Source organism: Salminus brasiliensis, chromosome 13 (assembly GCF_030463535.1).
Source record: "Salminus brasiliensis chromosome 13, fSalBra1.hap2, whole genome shotgun sequence".
Taxonomy (NCBI): domain Eukaryota; kingdom Metazoa; phylum Chordata; class Actinopteri; order Characiformes; family Bryconidae; genus Salminus; species Salminus brasiliensis.
The window spans coordinates 7,097,074-7,124,783 of NC_132890.1; the positions used below are offsets into that span (position 1 = coordinate 7,097,074).

Here is a 27,710-nt window from a genome sequence, read left to right on the forward strand (position 1 = left end):
TACCAGGAACACCCCACAATACCTACCTGATGTTTTGGAGATGCTCAGTCGACTAGTCGTTTAGCTCAGATTCTTGCGCTTTTCCATGTTTTGTAGATCCCACCCTTTGACAGGTGCCCCTGTAACCAGATAACCAATGCTATTTACCTCAATTCACGGTGGTTTTAATGATATGGCTGATCGGTGTTTGTATGTAGGTTTACCCACGTTGTTTTGCTGTGATACTACAAAGGCATGCATCATTCCTTACAGATGACTCCTCTAATAGCTCACTGATTTCTGCAGGTGGTTGAGACAGTACACAGAGCACACGCTTGGATGTTATTAGCATTGCGTGTGTGGAGAGTAAGTGAGAGCAGACACTGTGAGTGTGTTTGTGCGAGCGTGCGAATTCATCTTCTGCTTGATGTGACTGTTATGGGGCAGGAACGGCCTTTTATGATCTTCATCTTGATAAAGGAAAGAGACCTGGCACCATCTGATTTGCTCTGGAGAGAGAAGGGGAGATAACTGTGGACGAGAGGATGAAGAAATTATGTGGGCCTACTGTCTCACCTGTCCCACCTCACGTCCTCTGGTTCACTTTGAACTCTGTGTGTTTCACTTTGAAACATAAATGCTTTGATTTCTTCATGTGGGCAACCTTAAGTGGTGGGACCTCTATGGAATATGTGTGTGTGTGTGTTTCTGTGTGTGTGTGTGTGTTTCTGTGTGCTATATGCAGAATTCCTCCACATTTATGGTGAACCCTAATAACCCCTTAAACGCTTTAAGCCCTGTACGTAGGCCCACATTTTATGACTATTATATGTTTCCTCTCTTTCATATGCCCTAAAATAGAACCCTGAGGCACTCCACTAAATCTGCTAAACCAAACTGGCTATATAATAGTTTTGGTTTTAGGATTAATGACTGATCCATTATCCTGGTGTTTAAGGAGTTAATACACAATGCTGGGTAGATACAGATGACATGTAAGATAGATTTTGTTGATTCCAAAAATCAGGTATTCAAAGTATAATATCTTAGAAGAAATAGGCACATTCAGATTACATCTGATTGGATTACAACCTTAGTGGTTATTTTTTCCTTAATTGTTCACATTAACTGTGTAACTACTGTTAGTTACGCATAGTTTCAGGAAAAGCAACAGGGGGATATTGTCCCTTTCTTTAGATGGCATGAATGGCACCAGTTTACAAGTATGAAACCAAATAGTGTAATAATGATAATTATACAACTTTCTCTTCCTTTTCTTACTTTTCAAAACTGTACAATATGAATTATATTAAAAATATTAATCAAATATATTAAAAGTGTATTAAAATATTAATTAAATAAATAAATAAACGCATAATAAAATCATTATTTTAGCAGTGGCATCAACACACGTGCCTGAGAGAACCAGTTTTAACACAGACCCCAGACTGGCTCCTGATCTGTGTTTGTACTTCACCTCAATCTCCTCAACACCTCATTACTACACCCCCATCTTCTCAACGCCTTATTACTACACCCCCATCTTCTCAACACCTCATTACTACACCCCATCTCCTCAACGCCTTATTACTACATCCCCATCTCCTCAACGCCTCATTACTACACCCCCATCTTCTCAACGCCTTATTACTACACCCCCATCTTCTCAACGCCTTATTACTACACCCCATCTCCTCAACGCCTCATTACTACACCCCCATCTTCTCAACACCTCATTACTACACCCCCATCTTCTCAACGCCTTATTACTACACCCCATCTCCTCAACGCCTCATTACTACACCCCCATCTTCTCAACGCCTTATTACTACACCCCCATCTTCTCAACGCCTTATTACTACATCCCCATCTCCTCAACGCCTCATTACTACACCCCCATCTTCTCAACACCTCATTACTACACCCCCATCTTCTCAACGCCTTATTACTACACCCCATCTCCTCAACGCCTCATTACTACACCCCCATCTTCTCAACGCCTTATTACTACACCCCATCTCCTCAACGCCTCATTACTACACCCCCATCTTCTCAACGCCTTATTACTACACCCCATCTCCTCAACGCCTCATTACTACACCCCCATCTCCTCAACGCCTTATTACTTTACCATAACTCAACACCCTATTACACCACCTGCACTTCCTCAATGCCTCATTACTCCACCCCATCTCAACACCTCATTACCCCACCCCATCTCCTCAATGCCCCATTACTCCACCCCATCTCCTCAACGCCCCATTATTCCACCCCATCATCTCGATACCCCATTACTCCTCTTACCATCACACCCCTCAAACACGGAAGGTAAACGATAAACCTCGTTTAGAGGTGTGCTTTGTGTTCATGGGAAGAAAAAGGCAAAAGATCACTATAGTGTTGTTTCATTCAACCACTGCAGGTTGTTGTTTCTTGAATTGTGACTAATGCTTCTCAGGGATAAGGGGTTAAATTCACTTACTCTCTGCTGTAGTAATTGCAGTGCAGTCATGTCTTTCTCTAACTCAAAATAATTGAACTTGATGCCGTCCTCTCTTACTCTAATTTACATTCCAGTGCATCCTTCTCCAACTTAAGCACAACCTCTGGCAGCCTCAGTTCTCTTATGATACAATATCCCATCCAGCCTGGGAAACATTGCATTGCTGCGCGCAAATCAAAGCCTGTTTGTCCCTCTGGCCAGACCTGTGAGTATGTGTTCCCCGAACAGCTCATTATACAAACCCCCCATAGCTGTCCCTATCACTCCTCATTAGGGCACTTTCCCCCTCATCTGCCCCAATCAGGACCACCTAGCCGCCCCCAGGTGCAGAGGGAAATAGAAGAAGAAAAGAATTGAACAGAATGAATCGACTCCACTGAGAAATTACCCAAAGCTTTTCTCCACAGCTTTGGTTTCTCTCAAGTTTCAGTTTAAATCTTATCCTCTTCTTGATATTTTCTCCAACCAGCCTGGTGGCCTGGTTTTTAATAAGCGGCTATTTTTGCATTTATGAATTCATACTTAAGCAGAAAACAGCTATTTCTGCCTTTTGCCATCTTGCCCATTAATAATGCAATTTCTCTAAGCAGTTATTTCTGCAGTTATTTCTGATGTTTACTGTAAATGAGTGTGATGTAACATCGCTGAAAATGTGTACCTTTATTTTGGGAGTAACATGATCAGCAATACACCAAAATTAATACAGCCTGGAAAAAAAACATCCAATAAAAATCCAATAAAAAAACCTTTGTCATTTTTAACACATTAAAACACATAGACATATAGACAACTAAAGGAATTAGGAAAAGTTAGACCTCCCAATCACAACCACACTATCTATTACTATTACCACATCTATTACTACTTTAAATGTCTAGAATTAGAATCAGGAGCACAACATCAGGATGATAAGAACATGGCTAGAGAGGACTCTGGAGGAGCCTGTCTTATTAAACCTTAACATTAAGACATTAAGTTTGGTTTGCTCTTGATTTTAAAAGTGAGTGGTGGAGGTAAACATGGCCAGATCCAGAAAGCTCTCTGAGGCCTTCAGAAAGAAGGTTGTAGCTGCAGATGAGTCTGATGAAAAGGGGTTTAAAAAGATCTCAGAACAATCAGAAATCAGTTCCACACAGCAGTTCCACTGTCTGCTAAATCATTTACACCTGGAGAACATTTGATGACTGCCCTAGCATGTCCAGCCCAAGAGCAGAGACCACAAGATCTGTAAAGCAGTGGCCTACAACCCTAAAATGTCATCACAGGACCTACAGGTAGCTCCTACCACAATAAGAGTCAAAGTACAGCATCTATCTTCACATAGAGACCAAACAAGTCTGTTTTTTTATGGGAGATGTTCAAGGAGGACGGAGGTCCAGAACCACAGGCTAATGCATTTTAATGGACATGCATGACATCTAATCTCTGGCAGCGGACTGTAACAGGTTAAAGAGGACAACACTTATCAGTAGCCTTCTCCTGTAAAGTCACCGTTTTAGAGATGCATGTTTTTTTTCATTGGACAGTGATGACGTAGAACATAGGGTTAATCCTTCCACTGTACGTACAGCACCATACTGTGTATTCTCTCTTCTTTACTCCCCACCCGCCCGTTCCCTCCGTCAGACTCTTTCAACTCAGGTAGCTGGGCCGAAATTCCACACACTGACCCGTGTGAGCAAGGTCAAACCGAAAACATTTCAACTGGCTGTTTCCATGGGGACTGCCCAGGCGGGAGTCCACCCTCAAGGTCAGCACTGGGGGGCCAGGGCAAGGGAGGGAGTTATAGGATGGCAGATGGATCAGGGATCCTATGGAGCTATTTAGCCGTGGTCAATCAACTGTTTCCAATTAAGGGCTTCAAAGGAGTCGCTGTCCATACAAGTTTAAAGGAAAAGTCGGCTGCATTCAAACAGCATGTGCCCCACTTTCCTCGCCCGTTTCACTTCAGCCTGCTGTACTCCTCGCTGAATGCCCACCTCTGCTGGACACAGTGAGGGAATGGGCATGTTTTTTTTTCATCATTTATTTATTTATTTCGCTTCCAAAGTGAGGATAAGGATGAACACCACAGGCCAGTGCAATTCCACTGCTTCACAGACCAGCGGGTGCTATGGTGTTGCTAAGGTGCTTCCAGGTGGTTGCCATGGTGTTACGCGGGTTAAGTGTGTGCAGACTTTTTTTTAAATTTATTTATTAATTTATACAATTCCTTATTTTTGTGAGGGTGAACATGACCGGCCATCATTCCAGAGAGCGCACTTCCAAGGCTCCACAGCCGAGTGGTTACCATGGTGGTTTCTAAGGTGTTGCAGGTGGTTGCAAGGGTGTTTGCACAACGGTTGTGGTGGTGCCTGGTGGGCCGAACAATCTGGAGTTGAAATACGTTGATATTCTGAAAACTGCGGGAGAAGTATGTCAGCAAAAATACAGCAGAAAATACATTATATGTCCAAATGTTTGTGGACACCCATTTTAACGAATGCACGAGTCCTATTGGCACCATGCTGCCTAATGCCAGGCATGAGCTGGAGGGGTATAAAGCCCCCCAAGCACTGAGCTGTGAAGCAGTGGAGCTCTGTTCTCTGGAATGATGGTTGGTGCTCCGTCCAATACTTTAAGGGGTAGTTGGGGAGTTGGGAATGAGATGGGGTGGTGATCATCATCAAACATCCTGGCTGCACTCATGCTCTTGTCGCTGATTGCATTTAAATCCACACAGCAATGCTCCTCCAAATTCTTGTAGAAAGCCTTCCACCCTGAACAGTAGGTAAGATAACACTCTATTGATCCTGAAGGAAATTGCAGTATAGAGACAGTGAGCAGGTGTCCCAATACTTTTGTCCATATATTGTATTAATAATAAGAGGAAGTAGAATATACATCGGATAACAAAATGCACAGCCATCATGATAATAAAGCACTACTAATGTTTCTGCAGTAGCTTAGCCAGTCTGTGAGTAAGCTCTCATGTACTGCGGGCAAAGAACTAAAGGGTTAAATTAGGACTAAGTGGTTCAAGGGGGCTGATCTGTGTTTCTGCCCAGAACAGGATCTTTGTTGGGCGGAAATGTGGGGGCAATTTGTTTGATCTTACATTCCGCTTTTTATCTGATAATAGGTGGGGGCTCGTCCGTCCCTGAGTGGCTGTATTATGTGCCACTGTGTGTGTGTGTGCATTTGTGGACAAGCACCATAATTGCATTTCTTTTGGCTGTGTGAGTGAATTCCCCTTACTGCAAAGGCCGGTGTAATGGATGTCTGATGAACTGTATATCCGTGCTGCAGGTAACTCCTAGACAAACTACAGGAAAAGTGACACAGTGTTTCGTGTGTGTGTGTGTGTGTGTATGTGAGATACAGAGGGATAGAAGATAAATATTTGTGGTCATTTGGAGAAGACACGGCTTGTGTCTGTAAAACTGCTTACCGTGGCCAAACATCAGCGCCTCGTTTATTTTCTGAGATTTATAGGGGGTGACGAGTTCATTCAGCCTTATTTGTGTTAGTCCAGGGGTAAGATTTCTATCACGACTCCTCGGATATTTTCCAATTTGCAAAGTCACTTATCTTTGAAGGCTACAAACAAGCCAGTAGCCAGTGGAGATGCTGGGAGAAGATGGAGTATCCAGTGAAGATAGCATCAAGAGTATGCCTTTGATACTCACTGTACAAATGGCTTGGTTTTGGGATGCTACAGTATCCTGTTTTATAACCCAGGGTAAACAGGAAACTGCAGGATGTGTGCAGCCAATACGTCGCAGAGATCCCAGAGTAAGATCTGTCAGAGCTCCATGCTGAGAGTGCTTTAGCCTAGAGGCCTCCACACCACATTATTACATAATTGAGTCATTATGGCCAGTCTTCGGTACGGGATAAGAAAGCTCTGTAATGGATTACCCCACGTTCATTATAAAGTGCCAACTATTACATCTATCTTATAAAAGCATGATTTATAGCCCCAATGAACAAATCCGCCAGCTAATTTCTTTATATTTGCCATAAATAAAGTCATTTGCTTGCTGTTGGCTCACCTCTTCTCACCACTAGATGGAGACCGCTAAGAGGATTTCCACACTAAGCAAGACACTCATGATTTAACCATTATTGTTTCACTCTTAACCATAGATGCACTCCATTGTTTCACTCTAAACTATATAATTATATTTATTTATTTATTTAATTAATTTAAATGAACGATGAGGGAGTACAAAAACTACAGGCAGACATCAAGGTGGCTGAATGCAATGACAATTCAGGTGGCTGCTAAATGGGTACTATGGCGTTGCTATGGTTGCTAAGTGGTTGCCATGGAGAATGCAATGTCATTTCAGGTGGTTGCTAAGTGTGTACTATGGTGTTGCTATGGTGTGGATAGGTGCATGCTATGGCATCCCAGGAGGTCGCTAAGGTGTTGCTAAGTGGGTGCAAACTATCTTTATATATATATTCATTCTTCCAAAATATCTATATTTTTAGTGAGGGTTATCTGGGAAACTGGACCACTATGTCCAAATGTTCGTAAACACCTTATTAATCAGTATTTCTTCCAAAATTGCTAAGTGGTTTCTATAGTGTTGCTAGGTGGTTGCTAGGTGGTTGCTATGGTGTTCCAGGTGGTCACTGTGGTGAATGCAATGTTGTTTCGGGTGGTATCCCAGGTGGTTGCAAAGGTGTTGCTTATTGGGTGCAAATTATCTTTATTTAGATATTTATTTATTTATTCCTCCAAAACTCAGTTTTCAGTGAGGGTGAATACTGTAAGCCTAGACAAGGATTAAGTCCAGCCTAATCGTACAAAAGACGCCTGCTTCTCCAGTGTTTCTTCCACAATCAAGGGTATACTGGAGAGTGTGCAGTTTCCTCTCAACTGCCAAAGTTATACACTCGTAAGTGGTCAGGTGTCCAAATTCCAAAGGTATTGGAAGGAGCTATATCAATCCAGAGGCTGGGTAACAGGATCCAGGGTCCAGCACAGTTTGCCAGGGCTGTGAATTCTGGGACCGGAATTGCCCAACCCTGCTCTAGACACTGCTTGGCAATGCTACTGGTAATGCTTTTAACTTAACTCAAACCAGTGCAGAATTTGGAAACAGTGGCTGTCAAAAATGGGAGGCCAAAAATGATAGCGTATGATCTTCTGATAGATCTTCAGAAGTCCTAAGACGCAAGATTCTTCAGTCCATCTTGAGTGAGCTTCATGAGTTGCTAAGGCAATTCTGGATCGTAATTCTCCCAACTCTTTTCCCTCAGTAAAATAGGTCAAAAGTATCCATAAGATCTATAGCAGCTCTACACACTTCACACTTCATCCTGCTATATCTATTAACAGTTCTATTGGCAGCAATACCTGTCCATGCCATGACAGTGCCTCCACCATGTTTGACAGATAATGTGGTTGATGTTTAGGAGCACTCTGTAATTCTACAGACATTTTTAAAAAAATCACATAATATCAATATTAAAGAGATGGCAGATGGGGGTGAGTGGGTGACAGTCATGATGTGGTGGGTGTCAGTCATGATGTTGACATTTTCACTGTCCTAGTAAAACAGGGCCATGGAAATCAGTTCTTCCACTCTATTGTTATAAACAGATGATCCCTTATTTCACTTGTCCAGATCATCTGCTTGCTTGGGGTTGGGAACACCAGCCCCTTTTGGTCATCTGATGCAGTAAGAGCAGGAAGAAGGTGGACAGTATAAGGGCGACGCCTGCCATCAGAAAGCCTGTGCTATAGTTGCCCATTTTGTCTATGAAGAGTCCTGGAAGAACAGAGGAGAACACGTTTATTCATACATCAATCATCCAACCTTTGTTCAGTTTGTACAGTGTCTTTCGAAGCACAGTTGCTAAATTTGTGCTTACACTGCACTATTTCACCATAAACAGCTGAAGAGCGAATGCACCACAAAGAAATTAGCTTGCAACACCTCATCTCACTCCACCTTGTTCTTCTCCTCAGTATGCCTGGCTTTACCCCTGAATGGTAATTCGAAAGCATCAGTGCAGCTCAGCACTCACACCTGGGGTTACACCCAGGAACAAAGTGACTGACAGCCTTGGCTGGAAGAGTCCTCCAGAATGACCTTTCTGTTCAAGGGAGTAGCTGAGTGCCAAGTGGCAAGGGGGTCATGAGTTTGAATCCCCAGCCATGCTGCTTTGCCATCAGCAGCCAGAGTCGGAGTAAGCACAACTGGCTCTCTCAGACCCCAGGTGGGTAGATGGTGCTCTCTTTTCTAAGCTCTGTGGCATCACTGCAAACGACTTGAGGAAAAGCGGTGCAATATATTTGAATGGATGATAAACATGTGCAGTGTGCACAAGCTTATTCGGCCGTTTAGGCACTAAACATTACCACTGTCATCTACAGGCCTAATAAGAGTGGTTATCTTTTCAGGACGTCGCGGGTAAAAGACTGCCGCCGCAGAACGCACTGCTATTCTATGCCTGCCATTTCTCATCGCTGCTGTGATATGTTTGGCGCCATTGTCGTCCTTTTTGATGTATTGTCACAGTACTGTTTGGGAGTACGTGCCACATTAATGCACGGCCGCGGACTTGCAGAGAATTGCAGCCTATGAAACATGGCATAAATTAGGGCTGAGGCAGCAAAGCGTGACATGTATTAGGAACAGCTATGCTGAAAGACAAGAAAGACCATTTATCCAGTGACCAATAATCCATGAAATTAACCCAGCAGTGACAGAGAGACACAGCAATGATATATTTCTTTGACTGACAATTGCATAATGCAGTCTCATTTCTGCATCACCATACTGAAAATGCTAAAAACCCTGAGAACCTGAGAGGCTTTACTCTTAATCAATGAGAGGCTCTGAGCAGGAGGCACAGTAGCAGGAGAGTGAAGGGAAGATTTTGTCAGAGTGCTCAGCATTTTTACTCTAAGTCTAGAGCAATAGTTGAGTTGGAATTATAATAATGATATACATTCAGATTTGACCTTTTCTCTATATGGGATGTCCTGATCTGATCCAGGCATGTTTTAATGGATCCGATACTGGCCATTTAAAGCCTGATCCAACTCCATTTATGGCGACGTTGTAGAGGAGCCCCAAACATACACAGCCTTCAGCAGTGTTTGAGAGAGACACTTAACAAAGTGTAGAACAGTTTTACTATTGAATATAAAAATGTGTGTTGACTATACTTGAACAAGCCCCCTATTCTGTAAACACAAGCACGTAAGGTGTAAGCACTGGGCTACTATTGTACAGGAAAGCAAATTCATTTCACCAAAGTAGGCTGAAATGCATGATAAATAAATGTACAGTATCTGATATGTTAAGCAAATATTAACAATACAAGCTAAATACAAGCAAACCAGCTAATCAAGCAAAATTGTGTGTCAGTGGCTGTACATTATATATAATATAAGCACAAATACTGGCTCTGATCAGTATCGGCTATAAAGCAACATTAAGGGCCTCTGGTTTTAGCTGGCTGGATCGGAAACCCTTCATGATATGACACATTTTTTGGGATGATTTTTTTGGAAGATGTTCCTGAATAGGTCTGAATTGCCTGTTAGATAGATAAATAGATAGATAAATATCTCAGATAAATAAAAGTCCTCCCATATAACCTTTTTAAACCTTCTGTGGTGCTTTCTAATCACGATCCCTACAATTGATTCATAAAGAGCCCAGTCATTGGAGGTTGCTGGCATGCATAATATAAGCCCTACCACCTCTCTGTCCACTTTACAATGATAAGATGCATCCAGATGCCTCCTTGACTTTGGTTTCAAGGACGGATGAGTCATGAAAAAACCTCGGAAGAGGCTGAGGGGCCTATTGGTGACTCAGTTTAAACTTTTTATGCACTTCTCATCTCAATCAAATAAACTAGCTCCCCTCATGAATACAAATTAAATTAATTGAGTTAAGTTACGCATTCTTATTATCAGTAAATTCAACTGCTGACAGATTGCCTCACCTGCTATGGGTGGTCCCAGAAGTCCTCCGCTGCTTCTGATGAGCATAAAGAAGCCCAGTGCACTGCCCAGCCTGCTCACGCCCACTACCTCGGCCAGCACAGTGATATGAATGGCCACGGTGGCTCCGAACACCATGCCATAGCCAGCACTGAACACTGCCAGCTGGGTGAAGGTGGTGGCTAGTGGACAGAGCAACAGGACGATACCCAGCAGAAGGACGGTCACTGTCAGCTGATGAATCGTCTCCACCAGCCTCAGGTTGGCCACCCAACCGAAGAGGAGCCGTCCACACAGGTCCAGAGCTGCCGAAATAGACATCAGTGCCGCAGCCTGGTACTCCTCTACACCCCGGCTGCGGGCGTACGGCACCAGGAACAAAGCTGGGGCGAAGAAACCCAGCGCCGCAAAGACGCCAAACATGGAGTACACCATGAAGCGAGGGTTAGTGATGAGAGTGTAGTCTACATAGTGCAGGACTTTGCTCTTTACTGCTTCTGACCTGCTGCTGGTCTTCTGTAGGTCTGTGTGTGTCTGGGAAAGGCCCTCCAGCTCTAGCCTGTCCTCTTCTGCAGGACGCTTTTTGACTAGGTCATTGAGAGGTCTCAGCAGCGCCCCACACACACACAGGTTGAGCTGTACTGCTCCCAGCACAAGCATGGCACCCCTCCAGGAATACTCATCCACCAGAAGCTGGAAAAAAGGTGTGAAGAGGAAAGTGATGATGCACTCGCCGGCACTGGCCAGAGCGTTGGCCAAGGGCCGTCGCTTCTCAAAATAGCAACCCAGCATGGTGACGGTGGGGGTCCATGTCAGGGCATAGCCAAAACCTGCAGACAATAGAGCAGAGAGACCAGTGGATCACACCAACAACGAGAACAATGATAGAGCAGATGTGGGCCAGAGGCAGGGATTATTTATTTCAGAATAATTGGGATATTTTTACAGTCTCAGAAACTCTGAAATTTTAGTGTGAAGGCAAAACACTGACATCCTATTTGGGAAATTCTATTAAAAGATCACTGGATTGTTCGGTGACCCTGAGGTGGAATATTGTGAGTGAAACATGGAGCGCTTTTAAATCAAATTAAAAAGAAAACGTAACTTCTGGATCTGTTCCACCATCAATGGAGAACACAAAGATTACAGCCCATCACCAACACCGGAAAACTCAAATACATCAAAATCCAAACCGTCAGCCACTGGGGCATGGAAGACAGCTTGTTACAGAAACCTGCCAAAATGGAGCAGTGCTTCTGCTCTGCTCAGAGACAATGGTAAGACGTTTGGGCCACCTAAAACTTTCATGTCTGAGCTCATTTATAAATAAACAGTACAATATTTGTGGATCACTGTCTATTCACAGGACTCTGCGTCATCCTAACCTTACAGCACCCATAGTTCTGCAAAGCCTGTATGTCAATGCCAATGGTGATGAAGAAGAACACAGTCTTAACAGGCTCTTAGTAGATGTTTCATTAGAAATGAACACATATGGTAAAGAGGACCTTTATCCCAGACCTGTAATCCAGCTTCTGGTCCTGGATTGTGAAGGCACTGGAAGTGATACAATGAGTTGACCACATACACCACAGGCCAAGTTTTCAGTAGACCACTGACCTTCTTACTACTACTACACCTGTCAAACCTACAGCTCCAAGTAACTCTCCTGTTAAGCTGTTCAACAAGGTGTTGTCATGTGAGCTGCCCATCGTACAAGCTGGAGACTCTCAGAAACATATCTTCTGATGCTGTTGTGGATTCTGGGAGTCTGTTAGACCTCTTTCTTTTGCAGACCTTTTTAGTGTTCTCAAGTTTCCAAGAGTCGTTTGATGGTGTAGGAACTGTACTCACCACATACTGGCTTTATTTTCAAGTTCTCTAAAGGACAGAGCTCCACTTTTAAGAGCTATAATGCTATATCCCTGTTTCTTTGTTAAGTGTCTGTCTGTTCTAGACATTATGACAGCCATCCATATGTGCATTGTTTTTGTACCTTATCAGGTTATTCACTGGACTTGCCCCCAGCATTGCATTTCACTGTTCTAAAACTAGACCTGAAATCTAGATTTACGGCCTGGAAACGAAGACAATCTAATCCAGGGTGCACACATTACCCCCTGATCACCGAAAATTATTTTCTGACAGTGTATAGAGATGTAATAATGTTTGTGAGAGTTGTGATGTGATGTGTTTCATTCATTTGAGGCATCCCTCCTTACCTGTTAGGAACCCCACAGTGATGTACAGTTGGAGCAGATTTTGGGCGTACGCTCCAGCCACCATGCCTACGCTGCTCAGCAGTCCCCCCAGCATCACCACTGCTCTGTGGCCAACACACGCACTCATCACTGAGCCAACTGGGGCTGCACCAGACACACACAAGGGACACCAGCCATGAAATACAGTACTGCAGAGAGCCAGGCGCACTGACAGCACATAAAACTCCACTACGCTGAGGGGCACATAGAAGGAGAATGGGACACCGTTTCATATTTACACAGCCCTGCTCTGTTACTCTTCACTCAGCCGCACATTGTTTGACAATCTGATTTTCTTTGCCTGTGGTTGGAAGTCCCTGTATTTAATCATGGCATTTGACCAAAGCAATGAATAACATGATCTTTCCTTCGCGGCAGCTCAGGAACATGAAGATTGTATCTAGCCATGCTTTTGCTACTGAGCATGCTCCAGTGCCCAGGCTGTTTGTAGAGACAAGTGTGAGATGAGGTGTGATGAAAGGTCTGTGCAGGAGCACTTCTTGACATTTGTGGAGTTTGAGCTTATGAAATTCAAATTGGTTCTCTGCATGTCACAGAGATGTTTATGGCTGAGAAAGCTACTGAGGAGCTGCCCTCTGGTGGTGAAAGACAAGGCAACCAATCATGGAGATACAGTCATGCTGTGATGAAGATTTCACTCGGCCCAGGGAACCTGAGTGCGCTACAAACATAATTTAAGATCAAGATCATATTATTAAAGCTATTAAACCAGAGCCCGAATCTCATCTCACTGGGAACTGTGCAGCTAAAGAGCAGGTCAAGAGTAGACATGATTGAGGGACTAAATGAAGACTCTATGCATTATGGAAAGCTGCAGTATGATGTGTTTCATAATGTTATTAAAGGTGCCCTAGAATTGTGAAAACTGGATTTTCCTTGTGATGGTTGAATAATGAGCCTTCGGTGCATGGAACCGACATACCGTGAACCTCAAACACTGTTGTTATTCCTTCAATCAGGGCTGGAAAACAGGCCAATTCCAAACCCCCCAAAACTCTTATCTAACTGTTATATTTATGCCCCTAAAATAGCGAATAGCGAAACCCCCAGTCAAAGCTGCAACATGGCTTCATTAGAACATGGTGTTGCAGATACTGGAGAGGAGCTCAGCACCTCCAGACTCTGCTAGTTATGGGAATACAGGTCACTACAAGAACTAGGCCTCGTAACTGTGGGGAGGGGCAAACGTGTGCTAGGCTAAAAAAGCTAACACTGGCTGAGTGGGTTTTATCACCTCTTGTCTCCATTGTCTGCTCCCTCACAAACAGTAGCAGTAAGACTCAGGAAAGAATCAGGAAAGCCAAACCCAGGGACGCGGGTGGGCGCAAGGCTAAAAGCTAACCAGGTACAATCTTTTCAGCTTGCTAACAGAACATCACACTGAAAGGACTCATTGAGAGGACATCAACACTATCTGGTAGTTGATGTGGCGCAACAGATAACACCACTACCTGCCAGTGAGCTACCACACCATGTGGGAGACTGGGGTTTGATTCCCGGTCTGGGTGACCCGGATGGTGCGTTACACCAATAAGGGTCCTTGGGCAAGACTCCTAACGCTACATTGGCCCAACTCTGTAATATGAGTAACCTTGTAAGTTGCTCTGGATAAGACGTAAATGTATCTGGTAAGACTCTGTGATAAGACTTCCGTGAGTCTGTTGTAGCGCTGTAAACCAGCTAATAATGCCAGAGCTTATCATTGTTTCTCTGCAAAAGGAAAATCCATCCTTCTTAGCATATATGCAAAGAAGATGTTAAAAGGTCCTTCAGAAATACTCCAGTCAGAAAGCTAACATGGCTCACAATGAAAACAAACAGCCACCAAAAAGCACCACTATACAAATGCAATCAGGCTTATTGACTGCTGCAAGCTTCCATTGATTTCTAGCCATGTTAGCATGCCTATAAGCTAGAAGGTGAATCAGTAGAGCATACCTCCGATGTGTACAGTCGCTACAGAGATGGATGTAATCCATGAGCTGGCCGTCGCTGTCGTGGCGAAGTAGCGATGAATTTCCACATAAAACACTCCGAAGGACTTGATCACACCGAAAGTCAGCCCGAAGACGAGGAAAGTGGAGAGCACGATGAACCAGCCATAGCCTCCATCAGGAGGCCCAGCCACACGCCTCTGAACTGCTGACTCCATCTCAGTTACAGAAGTGGAGCTTGCGTTCACAGGGTCATCTGGCTTCTAGGAGAACACATTCACCAGGGAATATCCATTACAACTTGTGTGTCGGGCATATGATTACACTGGAAGCCATTCGTCCAGTGAAAACACGAGGCACGGTGAACGCAGGCAACTCGGTCAGGCAACTCAGTGAAACCCAACACATAAAAACTGCATTTATTCCCAAAGAAAAGAGGCTGATATGCAATTGAAGATGAAACTTGTACTATATGTCCAAATGTTTGTGGACACCCCTCCTAATGAATGTGTTTAGCTATTTTAAGAAGCTGCAAATGAGAATTGAGAAGAGTCTCTAGAGCAAATACACATTAACATATTTGGCACCCCATGCCAGACGTGGGCTAGGGGGGGTATAAAGCCCTCCAGCATTGAGCTGTGGAACTGTATTCTTTGGAATGATGTCTGGTGCTTCATCCAATACTTTTGGTTGTTGCGAAGTTGGAGATGAGGTGGGCTGGTGATCATCTACCATCCTGACCTCACTAAAGCTCTTGTCATTAAAAGCAACCAAATCTTCATAGCTATGCTCCAGAATCTAGAAGAATGCCTTCCCTGGACAATAGAGAAAGTTACGCCAGCAAAAGCAGGGTAAACGTCTTTGTAATTCTCTTAATTTTGAAAGAATCAATGAATGAGCAGGTGTCCCAGTAATTGACTGTTATCATTTTGGTGTGTGAAATATCTTTGTATAAAGGTTTGGTGTATTTGTGTGGGAGAATTCCAGCAAGAGAAAAGACCTCCATCATTGCCTTGCAGCTACCTTCTTATTCCTAAATGACTTCATTAATACCCACAGCAGCCCTGTTTCAGGACTTTCCTTCGGTTAACAGCATTTGCAATATTAAATGAAACATCTGCTACCAAAACAATAAGAGCTTCATTTTTTATTGTACTGAGTTACCTATTATATAAGTGCCAGCGCTGTAGAACTGATCCTAATACAGTAGTATGAACCATGATGGCAAACTCGCAAGTAAACGATGAGCGAAGGCTACTTTTTAACCAATGCTAATGAGTTATTTAATTAATGTTTAATAATTATGATTCATATTTTAAATAAATAATTAAAAATAAATTAAAACATATATTTCAGAACCCACCGTGTCCTGGAACTGAACTTTTGGGCAATGTTGCACCCAAGAGAAGAAGTGAAATATGAAGATAACACTCTGGAACTGGAATGGGTAATCTAAAGCTCTACAGTCATTGAGAGGACTTTGTGGGAGTACCACAGGGGAAATGAATTACTTCACCAGTCATTATCTCAAAATGCCACAACAGTTGGCTAATTATACACCATCCATTGAGCTAAGTATTAATCATTCACTTACTAATGAAGTGTTCTGCACAACACAAGCCCTCACACATCTGTACGTAAGCTTAAAGTGGAATAACAGACTTTTAAAACATGTAGTATTTCTTCTACTTCCGTTCCTCGCTCTCCCAACTACCCTACCTACACTATATGTCCCAATGTTTGTGGACACACCTTCTAATGATGATGCATTTAGCTACATTAAGTAGCATCTATTGCTGACAGAGATATAGAGAAATACTACCAACAGAAAAATAATGGGGCAGATAAACATGAACCTTGGCACCACACCGAATGCCAGGTGGGCTAGCATTCGGCATGGTGGACTCGAGGGGCATATATAAAGCCAGTATTGAGCTGTGGAGCAGTGGAACTATGTTCTCTGCAATGATGGTGGAGCTCCATTCAATACTTTTGGGATGAGTTGGGGAGTTAAGGATGAGATGGGGTGGTGAGCATCCAACATCCTGACCTCGCTAATGTTCTTGTAGCTGAATGCAATCAGACCCTCACAGCAATACTCTTCCAAAATCTAGTAGAAAGCCTTCTTCCCTGGACAGTAGAGACAGTTACTCCAACAAAAGTGGGCTAAACTCTTTTTAATGCCCTTGATCTCAGAAGAAACAATAAATGAGCAAGTGTCCCAATACTTCTGTCTTATATATTGTTTCCACCTTTTATCATTTCTACTGAACTTAGGAATAACAACAGAATAACATGCATGGAAATACCACGGACATTGCTGATCCTTCCAACAAGCTAATTTGACCTCTTTTGTTAAAAAGAGGCCTGGCTCTTGAGTTTCATGACCCTACCTTTCACATTGTACAGATGTTCCCAAGTAGGTCTTGAAGAGCAGATCTATGAGTGGTTAAAGCCAGAGCTGGTGGTTTGCTTTTTTTGGGGGGGGGCGGTGCTGCCATCCAAGAAGGTCCATGCTTCAGCCTGCAAACCGTAAACACACATTGCAGCCTAACTCACCTGCCCTTTCACTGCACTGCAATGCTGGCCCAGCCTCTGAGACAGAGCTTACACAGGTTCTTTGAGGATACAAAGGTCACTGCAGACAGCAAACAGACAGGCCGTGTGCAGAACCTCTCAAGAACAGGAGGGAAGAGATTCAGAGATTCAGAGAGAAAGAATTCATGGTACATCAGAAAAAAAGAGAAAAGAACACTCTCTAGCCCACACTGAAACACTTTGGAGGTAGGTGTTATGCTGAGACACTCTCGGCCATGTAATGTAACAACCGATCGCTTTATTATTCGGATATTCTGGCTGTCAGACGTCCCTCTGTTGAGAGCTCCATTACGCAAATCGTGCTGAGACTGTGATTTCACTCAGCTTGGCAAAACAAATGTAATGCAGTTTTCCATTATCATTACAGCCTAGGCCGGGGAATGATCCGACTGAAGCCTGGCCAGAACGCTTTGAAAAGTCAACACGTTTTCTCGCTTCGGTTGATAATTACCTGCTCAGGTGTGCAGTCCTTAGCTGAGCTGCTTCTCTATGCTTAGGACAGCACTTCAGGCTTCCTGCTTCTCCATTCCTAGAATCCCCAGTTCACAGTAATATTGGCTAACGTTTTAGCCATGTGTTCAGTACTGAGTTATTCACTGGGAGGCTGACAGATGACCAGACTGTGTTGGTTTTCTGTTTTAGATCAAATAAGTGACAGTCAGAACAGGAAAGTAGAGTCATTCCACGAAATGGGTGCCATTTGCGTAACGTTTGGCGAGATGCGTTAAGCAGAATAAATGTGCCAAAGTGTGTTAACAAAGCTAAAAGCTATTCATGTATTCAAGTGTTCTTGTTTATATGTAATATGGGACTACTATTTTCTCAGGACTAACATACTATGTTACTTATTTTGACATGTCTGTAGTGACATTTCCACCTGAAATATAAGCAAATATATATATATACACCCCGTATTAATCCCGTATAATTTTTAATATATATTTTTATTTTTAAGTATTATATGTGTCCCTGTTTACATACAATATATTTATTAAAAATAAAAACATTATTTCTTATAAAATGTTATGTTTGTTTGCCTCGGTTTGACTTACCACCCCGTCACATTAACTTGTTTTGTCTGTAAATAATACACTGTTGCTTTAAATGACATCACAAAGAGGAAATTATGTCATTTATACCTTTGAAGCAGCCAGGAACAAAAATGCTCTAATGTTGTTTTACATTGTTTATATGTAGCTTTTTATGTTTATGTACCTGTATTCCTTTTTTTAAACTATTAATGGAAAGAATTTTTTTTTGTTAATTCATTGCCATGCACGCAGGATTGAGAAACTTGACCACATGAACTGTGACCATTTCTGGATTCATTTTACTACTTAATTAAACCAATTAATGCTATGTCTTTATTGTGATCGTGGTTCCCATACCAGAATACAAATGATAACATTAACAAGAATTTTATATAACAGTCATACACAAAACGTAGCCTTTCATTTTGTAGGTAGGCTAGTTAGAAATCTGCAGTTAGAGACTATAGCTTATCTTAAAGCCTTCATTAGTTGTTGGCTGACTCCAGGATCACTATTGGCTAAATATTTAGGGTTGGCAGATCATTCAAACCAGTAAGGTGTGAATCTCACCGCATCACAAATATTATGTTCATCTGAGCATGATCGACCACCCAGGCCCTTTCTGTTTAATGACAGGGTAGTTCATTTATCATGGCATGTGTACCTGATAAAAAATGGCCAGTGGGTGTAGGTACAAAGGTAAGTGTATCTAATAAACTAGTAAATTGTTTTATCTCTTTGCTGTCATGCAAAACCCGTGTGTCTCTAAAATCCCAAAAGAAGGAAAACGAAGGGGCATTTCTATTGGTCCGTTCATGATGACATTGTGATGCAATGTAGAGAACAACTCTACATTCCAATAATTAAACGTTTTTTGAGTGAACTCCAGTATATTACTTAAAACCCCAAGTTCAGCTGGTTAATATGCAACTACATGGCATTGTGCTTTATGTACAAAAGCTACATGAGCATTGAGGTGTGTGTTGGGCAGCCAGGATTCCATATTACCTTTGACCCAGTGGCATGATGGCTGGCTTACGAATTAACACAATTAACAGAGTTTGGAGAGAAAAACAAATGTCTTTCAAATATTATTTTATATAATATCAATAATATCATTCTACATTACCACAGCCCTACATTTCTAATCCCACACTGGTAAACCACATTCACATCCCACGAAGTGACCTCGAGGTAATCTGTGAATATACACACTCTACATACACTGTGCTAACAAAGGTCATCCTAACGTTCAGAGAAGGTCTTCCTTCCTTTTAGTCGGTGGTTCCTAACAAAACAAAGCAATAACTGACTGTAAAGCAGAGCTTATAGGAAGGCTTGGAAAAGGGTTGGTCAGCATAACCAAGAGATTAGTCCTGGGTCCCATGTCCTATGTTTCTGAAGTGAAGTTATGAAATAACTGCATTTTGGGAGCAGGGACCTGCCTGAAGCCCTCCTTCTGCTTCTTATCTAACAACCTATAAATGCCCTTTTTTATCTTCCAGGTTCATGACCGACTTCTCACACCCCACCAAAGCCTCCTCTATTTAACTCTCAGTTCATATCTCTCAGTTCTAGCTCCACTTATCAGAGGGTCTGGTCTCCTATCTCCAAGCTGAAGCCGCCTGAACTCCATACCAGTTCTCAGAATTCCCTCCCTTATACAGTCCACGTTATCATATCCTGATAGCATTCTCCGAATTTATTAATAATGCAGAGGCATTCACCTAAAAACAACTGAGTATACTAAGTAAAAGTACCAATGACTATAGAAAGCATGGATGCCATGGAAGCCAAAGCGGTCTGCCATTGTGTCAAAATTTGCAACCAGAGCCTGCATAGTATGGGAAGAGGCAGAAACTCCTTTGGTAGACCAGACCCCTTCTCCTAGACTAAGCATGTCTCAGACCGTCTTCATTGAGCTTACAGCGCAGAGGCAGATCAGATTTTTCCCCTGGATCCCTAGTTTGTCCGGTAAGTGGAATTTTACAACTGTAAAAGTGCAGCTCAGGTAAGCTCCACTACAACTCAGCTACTCCATGTACTGAACACAAAGGGTGCCTCCAAGCCAAGGCTGTCAATCACTTTCACATTCCTAAATGTAGCTCCGCCTTCTTATGATTATAGCAGTACAAGCACAGGGAAAACTAACTGTTGGAATTTGGAGACACTGGAGATGGAAAGACAGTTTAGAGGAGGAAAATGAGAGGGGAAATGTTTTGTCTGTGAAGGATATGGGGATTGGTGAAGCTACACATTTTACTGCAACCAGCCAGCAGAGGCGCTAGACCTGTGTTGTTTCACTCTTGAGAGACGTTGCACCGCCCATGTTTCCTGCAGCCATTGGCATGTACCAAAAATACTTTACATATCCAGTTATAATCTAAAGCAAATTTTACTTGGGTTTTTGCTCACTTGCAGAACAAAAACAGGCAAATAATTGCTTTTAATAACTGTTGGCTGCTGTGCTGAATTCTGCTGTAAAAAAAAATTACGCTGCAACTTTTGATGTTTCATTTGCGGGAGGGAAAAGAAAAAAATACCCGTGAAATAAATTTACACCCAAAAAGTAATTAAACAACCTTTGGGACTCATAAAATCTTTTTTAATAGTTAACACACTCTCCCTTCTCTCGCCGCCTGCTGCTGTTAAAAGGGTAATGAATTTCTGCAGAAGATTAAACTGTCGTGCATGGAAACAAAATTTGCTCATTCTCTATTCACTCAGGCCACAATATTGCTGATTCTCAGATTTATAATAAAGGAACCAGATGATAAACGTATGGTGAGTTCTTGTAAGAAACCAGGGAAGCATATAAGAACCGTTAATTAAACAATGACTGTCCAGATAAAGGGCCGGATACAGTTGCTCACTTCAGCTTGCTCTTCCAGTCTTGAACTTGGATGCTAAGCTGCTTTACAGTACGTTAAACACTTCAGAGTGTTTGATGAATGACTTGCTTTGCCAATGCTAGTCAATAGTGCCTCCACTCGTGAGACTGAAGGCCTGCAGGGTGAGCTATGGCGTAATGGCCCACTGCTTTTGAAAATCCCCCAAGCCACACGGACACAGCTCATATACTAGCAGTCAGCTCCTTCGTGTCTGTCAGAGAGGCCATTTGTCTGTGTCTTTTTTCTTGCAGTATTTCATGTAGGTCAGTAGAGTACTGAGGTGCACCTACATCTAAAATTCTGACCACAGGGATTGGAATAGCAAATGAGCATTTTCTTTAGCATACTTGAGGAGTTCTTAAGCAACAGTGGAGTTGAGGCTAGATACATATGCAGGGTAGGATTTAGGGGCAATGCTACCCCCATAGACTCTGTTTAGACCTAGTAACTTCATGTGACTAGCATCTGGATTGTATCCTGATCAGATTTTAGCCACATGCGTTTACACTGGGTAGTCAATTGCGTCTCTGGTTGTCGAAGGCCCTTGGAGCTTTAAGTATGGCTTGGCTTGACCCACCATCCCTCAAGATCCATAAAAGACAAGCATCCAGACTTTTTTTTCTGTCCTGACACCGAAGTGGTGGAACAAACTTCTTCTGGGTGTCCCCATACTGTAGTATCTAAGCTTAGAGGTATCTAGCCAATACAAACTAGCTAAGGGTATTTTCTGAGTAAACAGGGAAGCACTTTTGTAAGTTGCTCTGGATAAGAGCGTCTGCTAAATGCCAGTAATGTCAGTATAAATGAATGTGAGACAGATGCATTTTCACTGCTATAACACAATGTGGAGCAAATGCATCTCAGACCACCTCCTGAAGTGGTTTGGATACATTCACACTTGCATTTTTAAATGGCTTGGCCTAGTCCAGATATTCAACACGGATGAAGTGACCAGGTGTAATCCAGGCAAGTTCAGAATAAAACATGGGACTCCATAGAAAGCATATTTTTCATGGATTTATTTTCCTATTTTAGTAATATACGTTAAGGGAGTTTATACTCGTTTAACATATTTAAGAAAGATTTAAATAATGTACTTAAAAAGAGGCTGAAATGGGCTTTAAATGCCTTATAAACCTAGATGTGTTCCTTATAAGCCTACTCTGTGTTTTTATTTCCCACAAATGCATTTTTCTCTAAATCTTTATCCCAAATGAGTTATTTGTCATTGTCATATTTGTTATTGCTAAATTGTAACTAGCCTCTATAATACTAGAGTCCACTGTGTTTCATATCAGCATGAGGCTTCTGTATAAAATCTACTGACAATGTCAGAGCAATAGGTTAGTTGGTCTATTAGAGCCTGCACACACAAAAAGTTCGCTTTCCAAGACCGATATTTAGATAGAGAAGTTTTCATGGTGACTTTGCCATGTGTTCAGGACAGTATCTCAGGCTATGAGAATACATCCCCACCCAGGGAGCGCTACCAGGCATTTTGGGCCTCTTTCTCAATTCTGCCAAAATGAACACTGAATACATGTTTAAAGGCCCTAAAGTCAGTCACAGGCCCTTAGAATCATCCTAACTGTTATACCCCATATGGTGCCCCTGTCTCTACATCTCAGCACGAATGCCCTGGAACTTGGACTTGCATTAAAAGTTGAGATTTTTTCCCCTTCTCCTTTAAGGTTTATTTTCTGAGATTTGAACACTAAAGATTTTCTACCCCACAAAGCAAACTCCAGAGTAAACTCCCACCGCGGCTACGAGACAGGTCGACACATTATGAGTTGGAAAATGCAGCATTAAGTGAGTACACCGTGAAACTGGGCTTGAAGGTAAATGGTGCAGTAGAAGCAGAGCACGCCCTCAGTATCTCACTGTGCTCAGGTAAAGACAGGCGTTTTAAAACGCTGAAATTCTGAATAAATAAAAAAAAGATATATGCAGTCAGATACAGAACCCAGAGATGAAACGAGCCATTACCTTCCAGCGCAGGTTGTGTACTGAGCAAAATGGAAAAACGGAACATACAGATATAGAGCCTCATTTTTAGCTCCTAAGGGAATGCCCATAAAGTCATGAACATCATATGACACTGGCTCTTTCTTGCACTCAGGTGCATTAGAGAACTGTGTGGAGCAGCAGACTGTAGGGACAGTGCTGGAGGCTACGGACCTCACAGATGTTTAAGACTGCACAAACTGATAGAGTTTCTGTGCTCAACTCCAGGTTCAAGGTCTTCTGGAGAGGTCATATGTTAGCACTTTTATAATATAATTACATTCTGTCGTGGACAGTATTCAGTTTATTGCTGTTGGAGGTATTCATGTTGAAGGACATAATAGGGTTAGATAGAGAAGATAATAGGGTTTGCAAACTGATAATTTAACGGCATTCATGTGAACACCAATAAATCATGCAATATTACAGTGTGGGCTGTTATAATGTTGAAACTTAGGCAGATAATGGGTTTTTCTGTAGGTGTTTTATAGACGCAATAGCTAGAATGATGTTATTTATTGAATGGGGTCATTTGCATGTGCATTTTTACACACATTCATGTTGATTTATACACTATATGGACAAAAGTATTGGGACACCTGCTCACTTCATTGTTTCTTCCGGAATCAGGGATATTAAAAAAGACTTTATTCTGCTTTTGTTACAGTAACTGTCTTTGCTGTCCAGGGAGGAAGGCTTTCTACTAGCCTTTTGGAGCACATGGGTGTCCACTGCAAGAGATGATTGGGTCATATAGGCTGTTAAGGGTATGTATTGGTCTTGCTAAATGAGTAAATGTCTAACATAATGAAGCTGCATGGTTTAAGAAGTGTCACCACCCTCACACATGCACACTGCTACGGTCATACAACTTACTACCTGAAAGCCCCCACCAGCCACAACTACGGTGGATGCCCATGTGTACCCAGTGTCACAAATATAATCATCCTAGCATTTGATAAAAATGGATCATTAGCACACTTTCAGCCAGGTGTGTCCAACCTTTTGACCTGTACTGTATATAGTCAAGCTCTTTGGATGATGCTGACACTATAACAATAGCAGATTATCTGTGTCCGGTGTCTCAGAGACATCACAGTTTCATTCAAAAAGCCAATAAATCTGTTTTTTTGGGGCCTTTATCTCTCAAATACTTATAACCAGTGTTGCTAATCTAGGTATGGCCTTCCTCTTTTACAAGAAAATAAGAGAAATGCTTGCCTTTATCAACTTTCATATTGCTACTGCAATATCTGTTTAGATCTTAATATCCTTCCTCACTGGACTCATTTTGGGATTCCTACTCTGAGGGTATTTACAGCTTAGCATATAAATGTAGATACTGTATCTCAATCTACAGTCCCTTATAGGCCAGCATTGCCAAGCAGATGGATTTTGTGCAGTGTATTAGCGTGACTGGTCTTAATTTTGTTACGTAATGTGTGAAACATGGTGCCAAAAGAGATAGTTAGTAGACAGGGCATTTATATGGTCAGTAAAATCAAAGAAAGGCTGGTGAAATATCACAAAGGAGGGATGAAAGCATTGATAGTGATAAAATATGAAACAATACCTTTCAAACGGTGGTTCCATCCTTGAATTAAAAATTTAGTCTGGTGAGCCTTGCTGAATAATAGATCTACTGTGGTGATATCTGTGTTGAATAATACATTGATGGTGGTCAGTGCATGGCGTGCCTGTACTGTAGATTGTACTGTAGATTTAAATTGCTGAGGTAGGGTGTACATTGTACATCCAAAAGTTTGTAGACACCTGCTGATTTAACATTTCCTCTGAAATTAGGAGTAATGATAGAGAGCTTGTCTCTACTCTTCCGGGAAATCTTTGCATTAGATGGTTTCTTGGGATGTTTTATGCACAATAGAGGTCAATGGAGAATGGCCAGAGTGGTTGGAGCTGACAGAAAGACCTCGGTAACATAACATAAACACTGTGTACTACTGTGGTGAGCAGGAAAGGATCTCAGAATCTGGAGGCAGATGGGCTACAACAGTAGAAGACCATGTCGGCTGTCCATCACAGGCTGGACAGTTACTGGACAGAACTGCAAAACCCTGGACTGGTCTGATGAATCTCGATTTCTGCTATGGCTCAGGTCAGAATGTGGTGCCAACGTCATGAATCCATAGACCCAGCTTGCTTTGTGTCAGTTCAGGCTGGAGGAGGTGGTCTGGGGGATATTTTCTTGGCACATTTTGGGCCTGTTAACCATAACCGATTTGAGTATTGTTGCTGACAGTGCGCATCCCATCATGACCACAATCCTCTAACGGCTACTTACATTTACATTTACGGCATTAGCTGACGCTCTTATCCAGAGCGACTTCCAGGGTTACTCATTTTACAGAGGAGGGCCAATGTAGTGTTAGGAGTCTTGCCCAAGGACTCTTATTGGTGTAGCGCAGCATAATCCTCCAGACCAGGAATCGAACCCCAGTCTCCCACATGGTGTGGTAGCTCACTGGCAGAAAGTGGTGTTATCTGCTGCGCCACAACAACCACAGACCACCAACTACTTCCAGAATGTTGCCCCTAGTCTCAAAGCAAACGTCTCGAAAACTGGTATCATGAGTTGTCATGAGTCATCAGTGGTGGTTCTTTCTAGTCCCTGGATCTGAATCCAATAGAAGAATAGAACAGGATGTGGTAGAATGGGAGATTCACAACATGAAAGTGCTCCTACACAATCTGCAGTAACTGCTTGATGCAATCATGTCAGCGAGAATGAGAACAGAATATCAAAGAATTGTCTCCAACATCTTGTGGAATTCATGCCATTAAGAATCTAGGCTTTTGAGAGCAAAGCGAGGCCCTACCTAATATTGTTGTCTTCTTTAAAAGGGCTCTGTGTAGTTGAGTGTAGTTGAGTGAAATAACTTTCGTTTTGAGAAATTCTTCCGGCCACATGGATTTTCTTTGATTTTTTTTATTTTATTGATGTCTTCATTTATTCTGCCTCTCCACTCTGTACTGCTTCCTCTCTTCCACTCTGATCTGTGAGAGATAACTGCCAATTATGTCCTGCACACGTTTGATCAGTTCTTTCCTTGAACTGAATCGTGTACACGCACCAGGCAAGCTACAGCCAAATCTGTCCACATGAGAGCAATCAGGCTAAGACAAAACAGCATGGCTGAGATGATGGTTATTTCTCCACTCTGCATAGCGCCAAAGCCCAGAGAATTTGGCATTTCCCTCACTCTCGCCCCGTTGTGTACAATAGCCTGTTAATCTGTTTGTGATGAGATTGTCCTTGCTGGCCTCTGACTAAAGGGCATTACAAAGTTTTCAGCCTTGGCAAGCTTCTCTACAAAAAAGAGCCAAAAGGACCAAATCAATCAGCGTCAGGCTGAGTGGCAGAGGACAACTTAGGCCTGAGACCCAAAAACAGCTTTAGCGGCGGCCAGACTGCTGTCTCTCTCTCTCTCTCTCTCTTTCCACAGTGCCGAGAGAGGGTACTTCAGCAAAATGAAGCCTCTCTGCCCTGTAACTCACTCACAGAGATCTTAACTCTCGTGTTTTGTTGAGATTGACACTATGTCCTCATTACTGCAGATATGTGCTATTTAGACAAAAGTATTTGGACACCTTCTGAAGTCAAGGGTTTTAAAAAAATCCCGCTTTTGTTGGAGGAACTTTCTCTACTGCCTGGGGAAGGCTTTTTGTTCGATTTTGGAGGTGCACTGCTGGTGAGGATCTGATTGGATTCAGCGACAAGATCATTAGTGAGGTCAGGATGTTGGATTATGACCACCCCACCTCATCATCCCCAACTCCCTAACTCATCCCAAATGTATTGACTGGAGTACCATCCATTATTCCAGAGAACACAGTTCCACAGCTTCACAACTCAATGCTGGGGAGGGGGGGGGGGGTTAAACATCTCTAGCCCATGCCTGGCATGGTGCCAGTAGGTTCATCTGCTTCAGAGAGTTCAATTCTATTGGCAATACTTCTCTACAGGGACCTGACAAGCTGTGTGTATGTGCATTTGCACATCTGTGTCAGCAATGGCTGCAACTTAAAGTAAATGAATGCATTCATTAGACAGGGTGACTCTACACAAGGTTTTTATCAGACCTAACATCTCACAGTCTTCAAAAAAGGTTCCTGAAGGGTTCTTGACTTGCATATACAGTTCTAGAAAACAACATTATTATGAGGCTGAGGTTCTTTAAGGTTTAAAGAGATCAATGTGTTTGGATTTCTTACAAGAGGACCTGGATTCTGCAGGATCATATAACATGATGGTTATGGGTTATTCTGCTGCTATTCTCTTTCTGATCCTTGGTGTGGTTAAGCAAGCTCTTCCTCTCATATCTCACTCCCTAACATCCCTGCTTTAGCTTAGCTGTTTTTCGTAAATTTGGGTGCATGAGTTTGGTGCTGGTGAGAAGGGCATCCTCCTCTGGCAGTCCTTCCCTCCCAGTGGCTTCCATCCAAAAAGCACAGGTGTCTCTGTGCTTACCCAGATGGTCCTGCTGCTGAGTATAAAGCTCTGATATCA

The 27,710-nt window shown here is 42.6% G+C and overlaps 1 protein-coding gene across 1 annotated transcript; it reads right to left on the bottom strand.

Annotated features, from left to right (window-relative positions):
• Positions 1-7,176: 7,176 nt before the first annotated feature.
• Positions 7,177-17,734, bottom strand: LOC140575260 (monocarboxylate transporter 7). The gene is made up of 7 exons (XM_072695492.1): positions 17,705-17,734; positions 17,049-17,178; positions 14,660-14,918; positions 12,662-12,805; positions 10,780-11,269; positions 10,442-10,695; positions 7,177-8,247 (listed from the first exon to the last, which is right to left on the bottom strand). The coding sequence occupies exons 3-7, from the start codon at positions 14,871-14,873 to the stop codon at positions 8,105-8,107; spliced, it is 1,245 nt and encodes a 414-aa protein (XP_072551593.1). The 5' UTR covers positions 14,874-14,918; positions 17,049-17,178; positions 17,705-17,734; the 3' UTR covers positions 7,177-8,104.
• Between the last annotated feature and the right edge of the window lie 9,976 nt (positions 17,735-27,710).

Excerpts from the sequence above, each read along its gene's own strand:
- LOC140575260 (XM_072695492.1), bottom strand. The coding sequence starts at position 14,873 with ATGGAGTCAGCAGTTCAGAGGCGTGTGGCTGGGCCTCCTGATGGAGGC. Across the intron at positions 11,270-12,661 it reads CACTGTGGGGTTCCTAACAG|GTTTTGGCTATGCCCTGACA; the intron begins GTAAGGAGGGAT and ends TATTGTCTGCAG. Across the intron at positions 10,696-10,779 it reads CGCAGCCGGGGTGTAGAGGA|GCTGGTGGAGACGATTCATC; the intron begins GTACCAGGCTGC and ends GGCCAACCTGAG.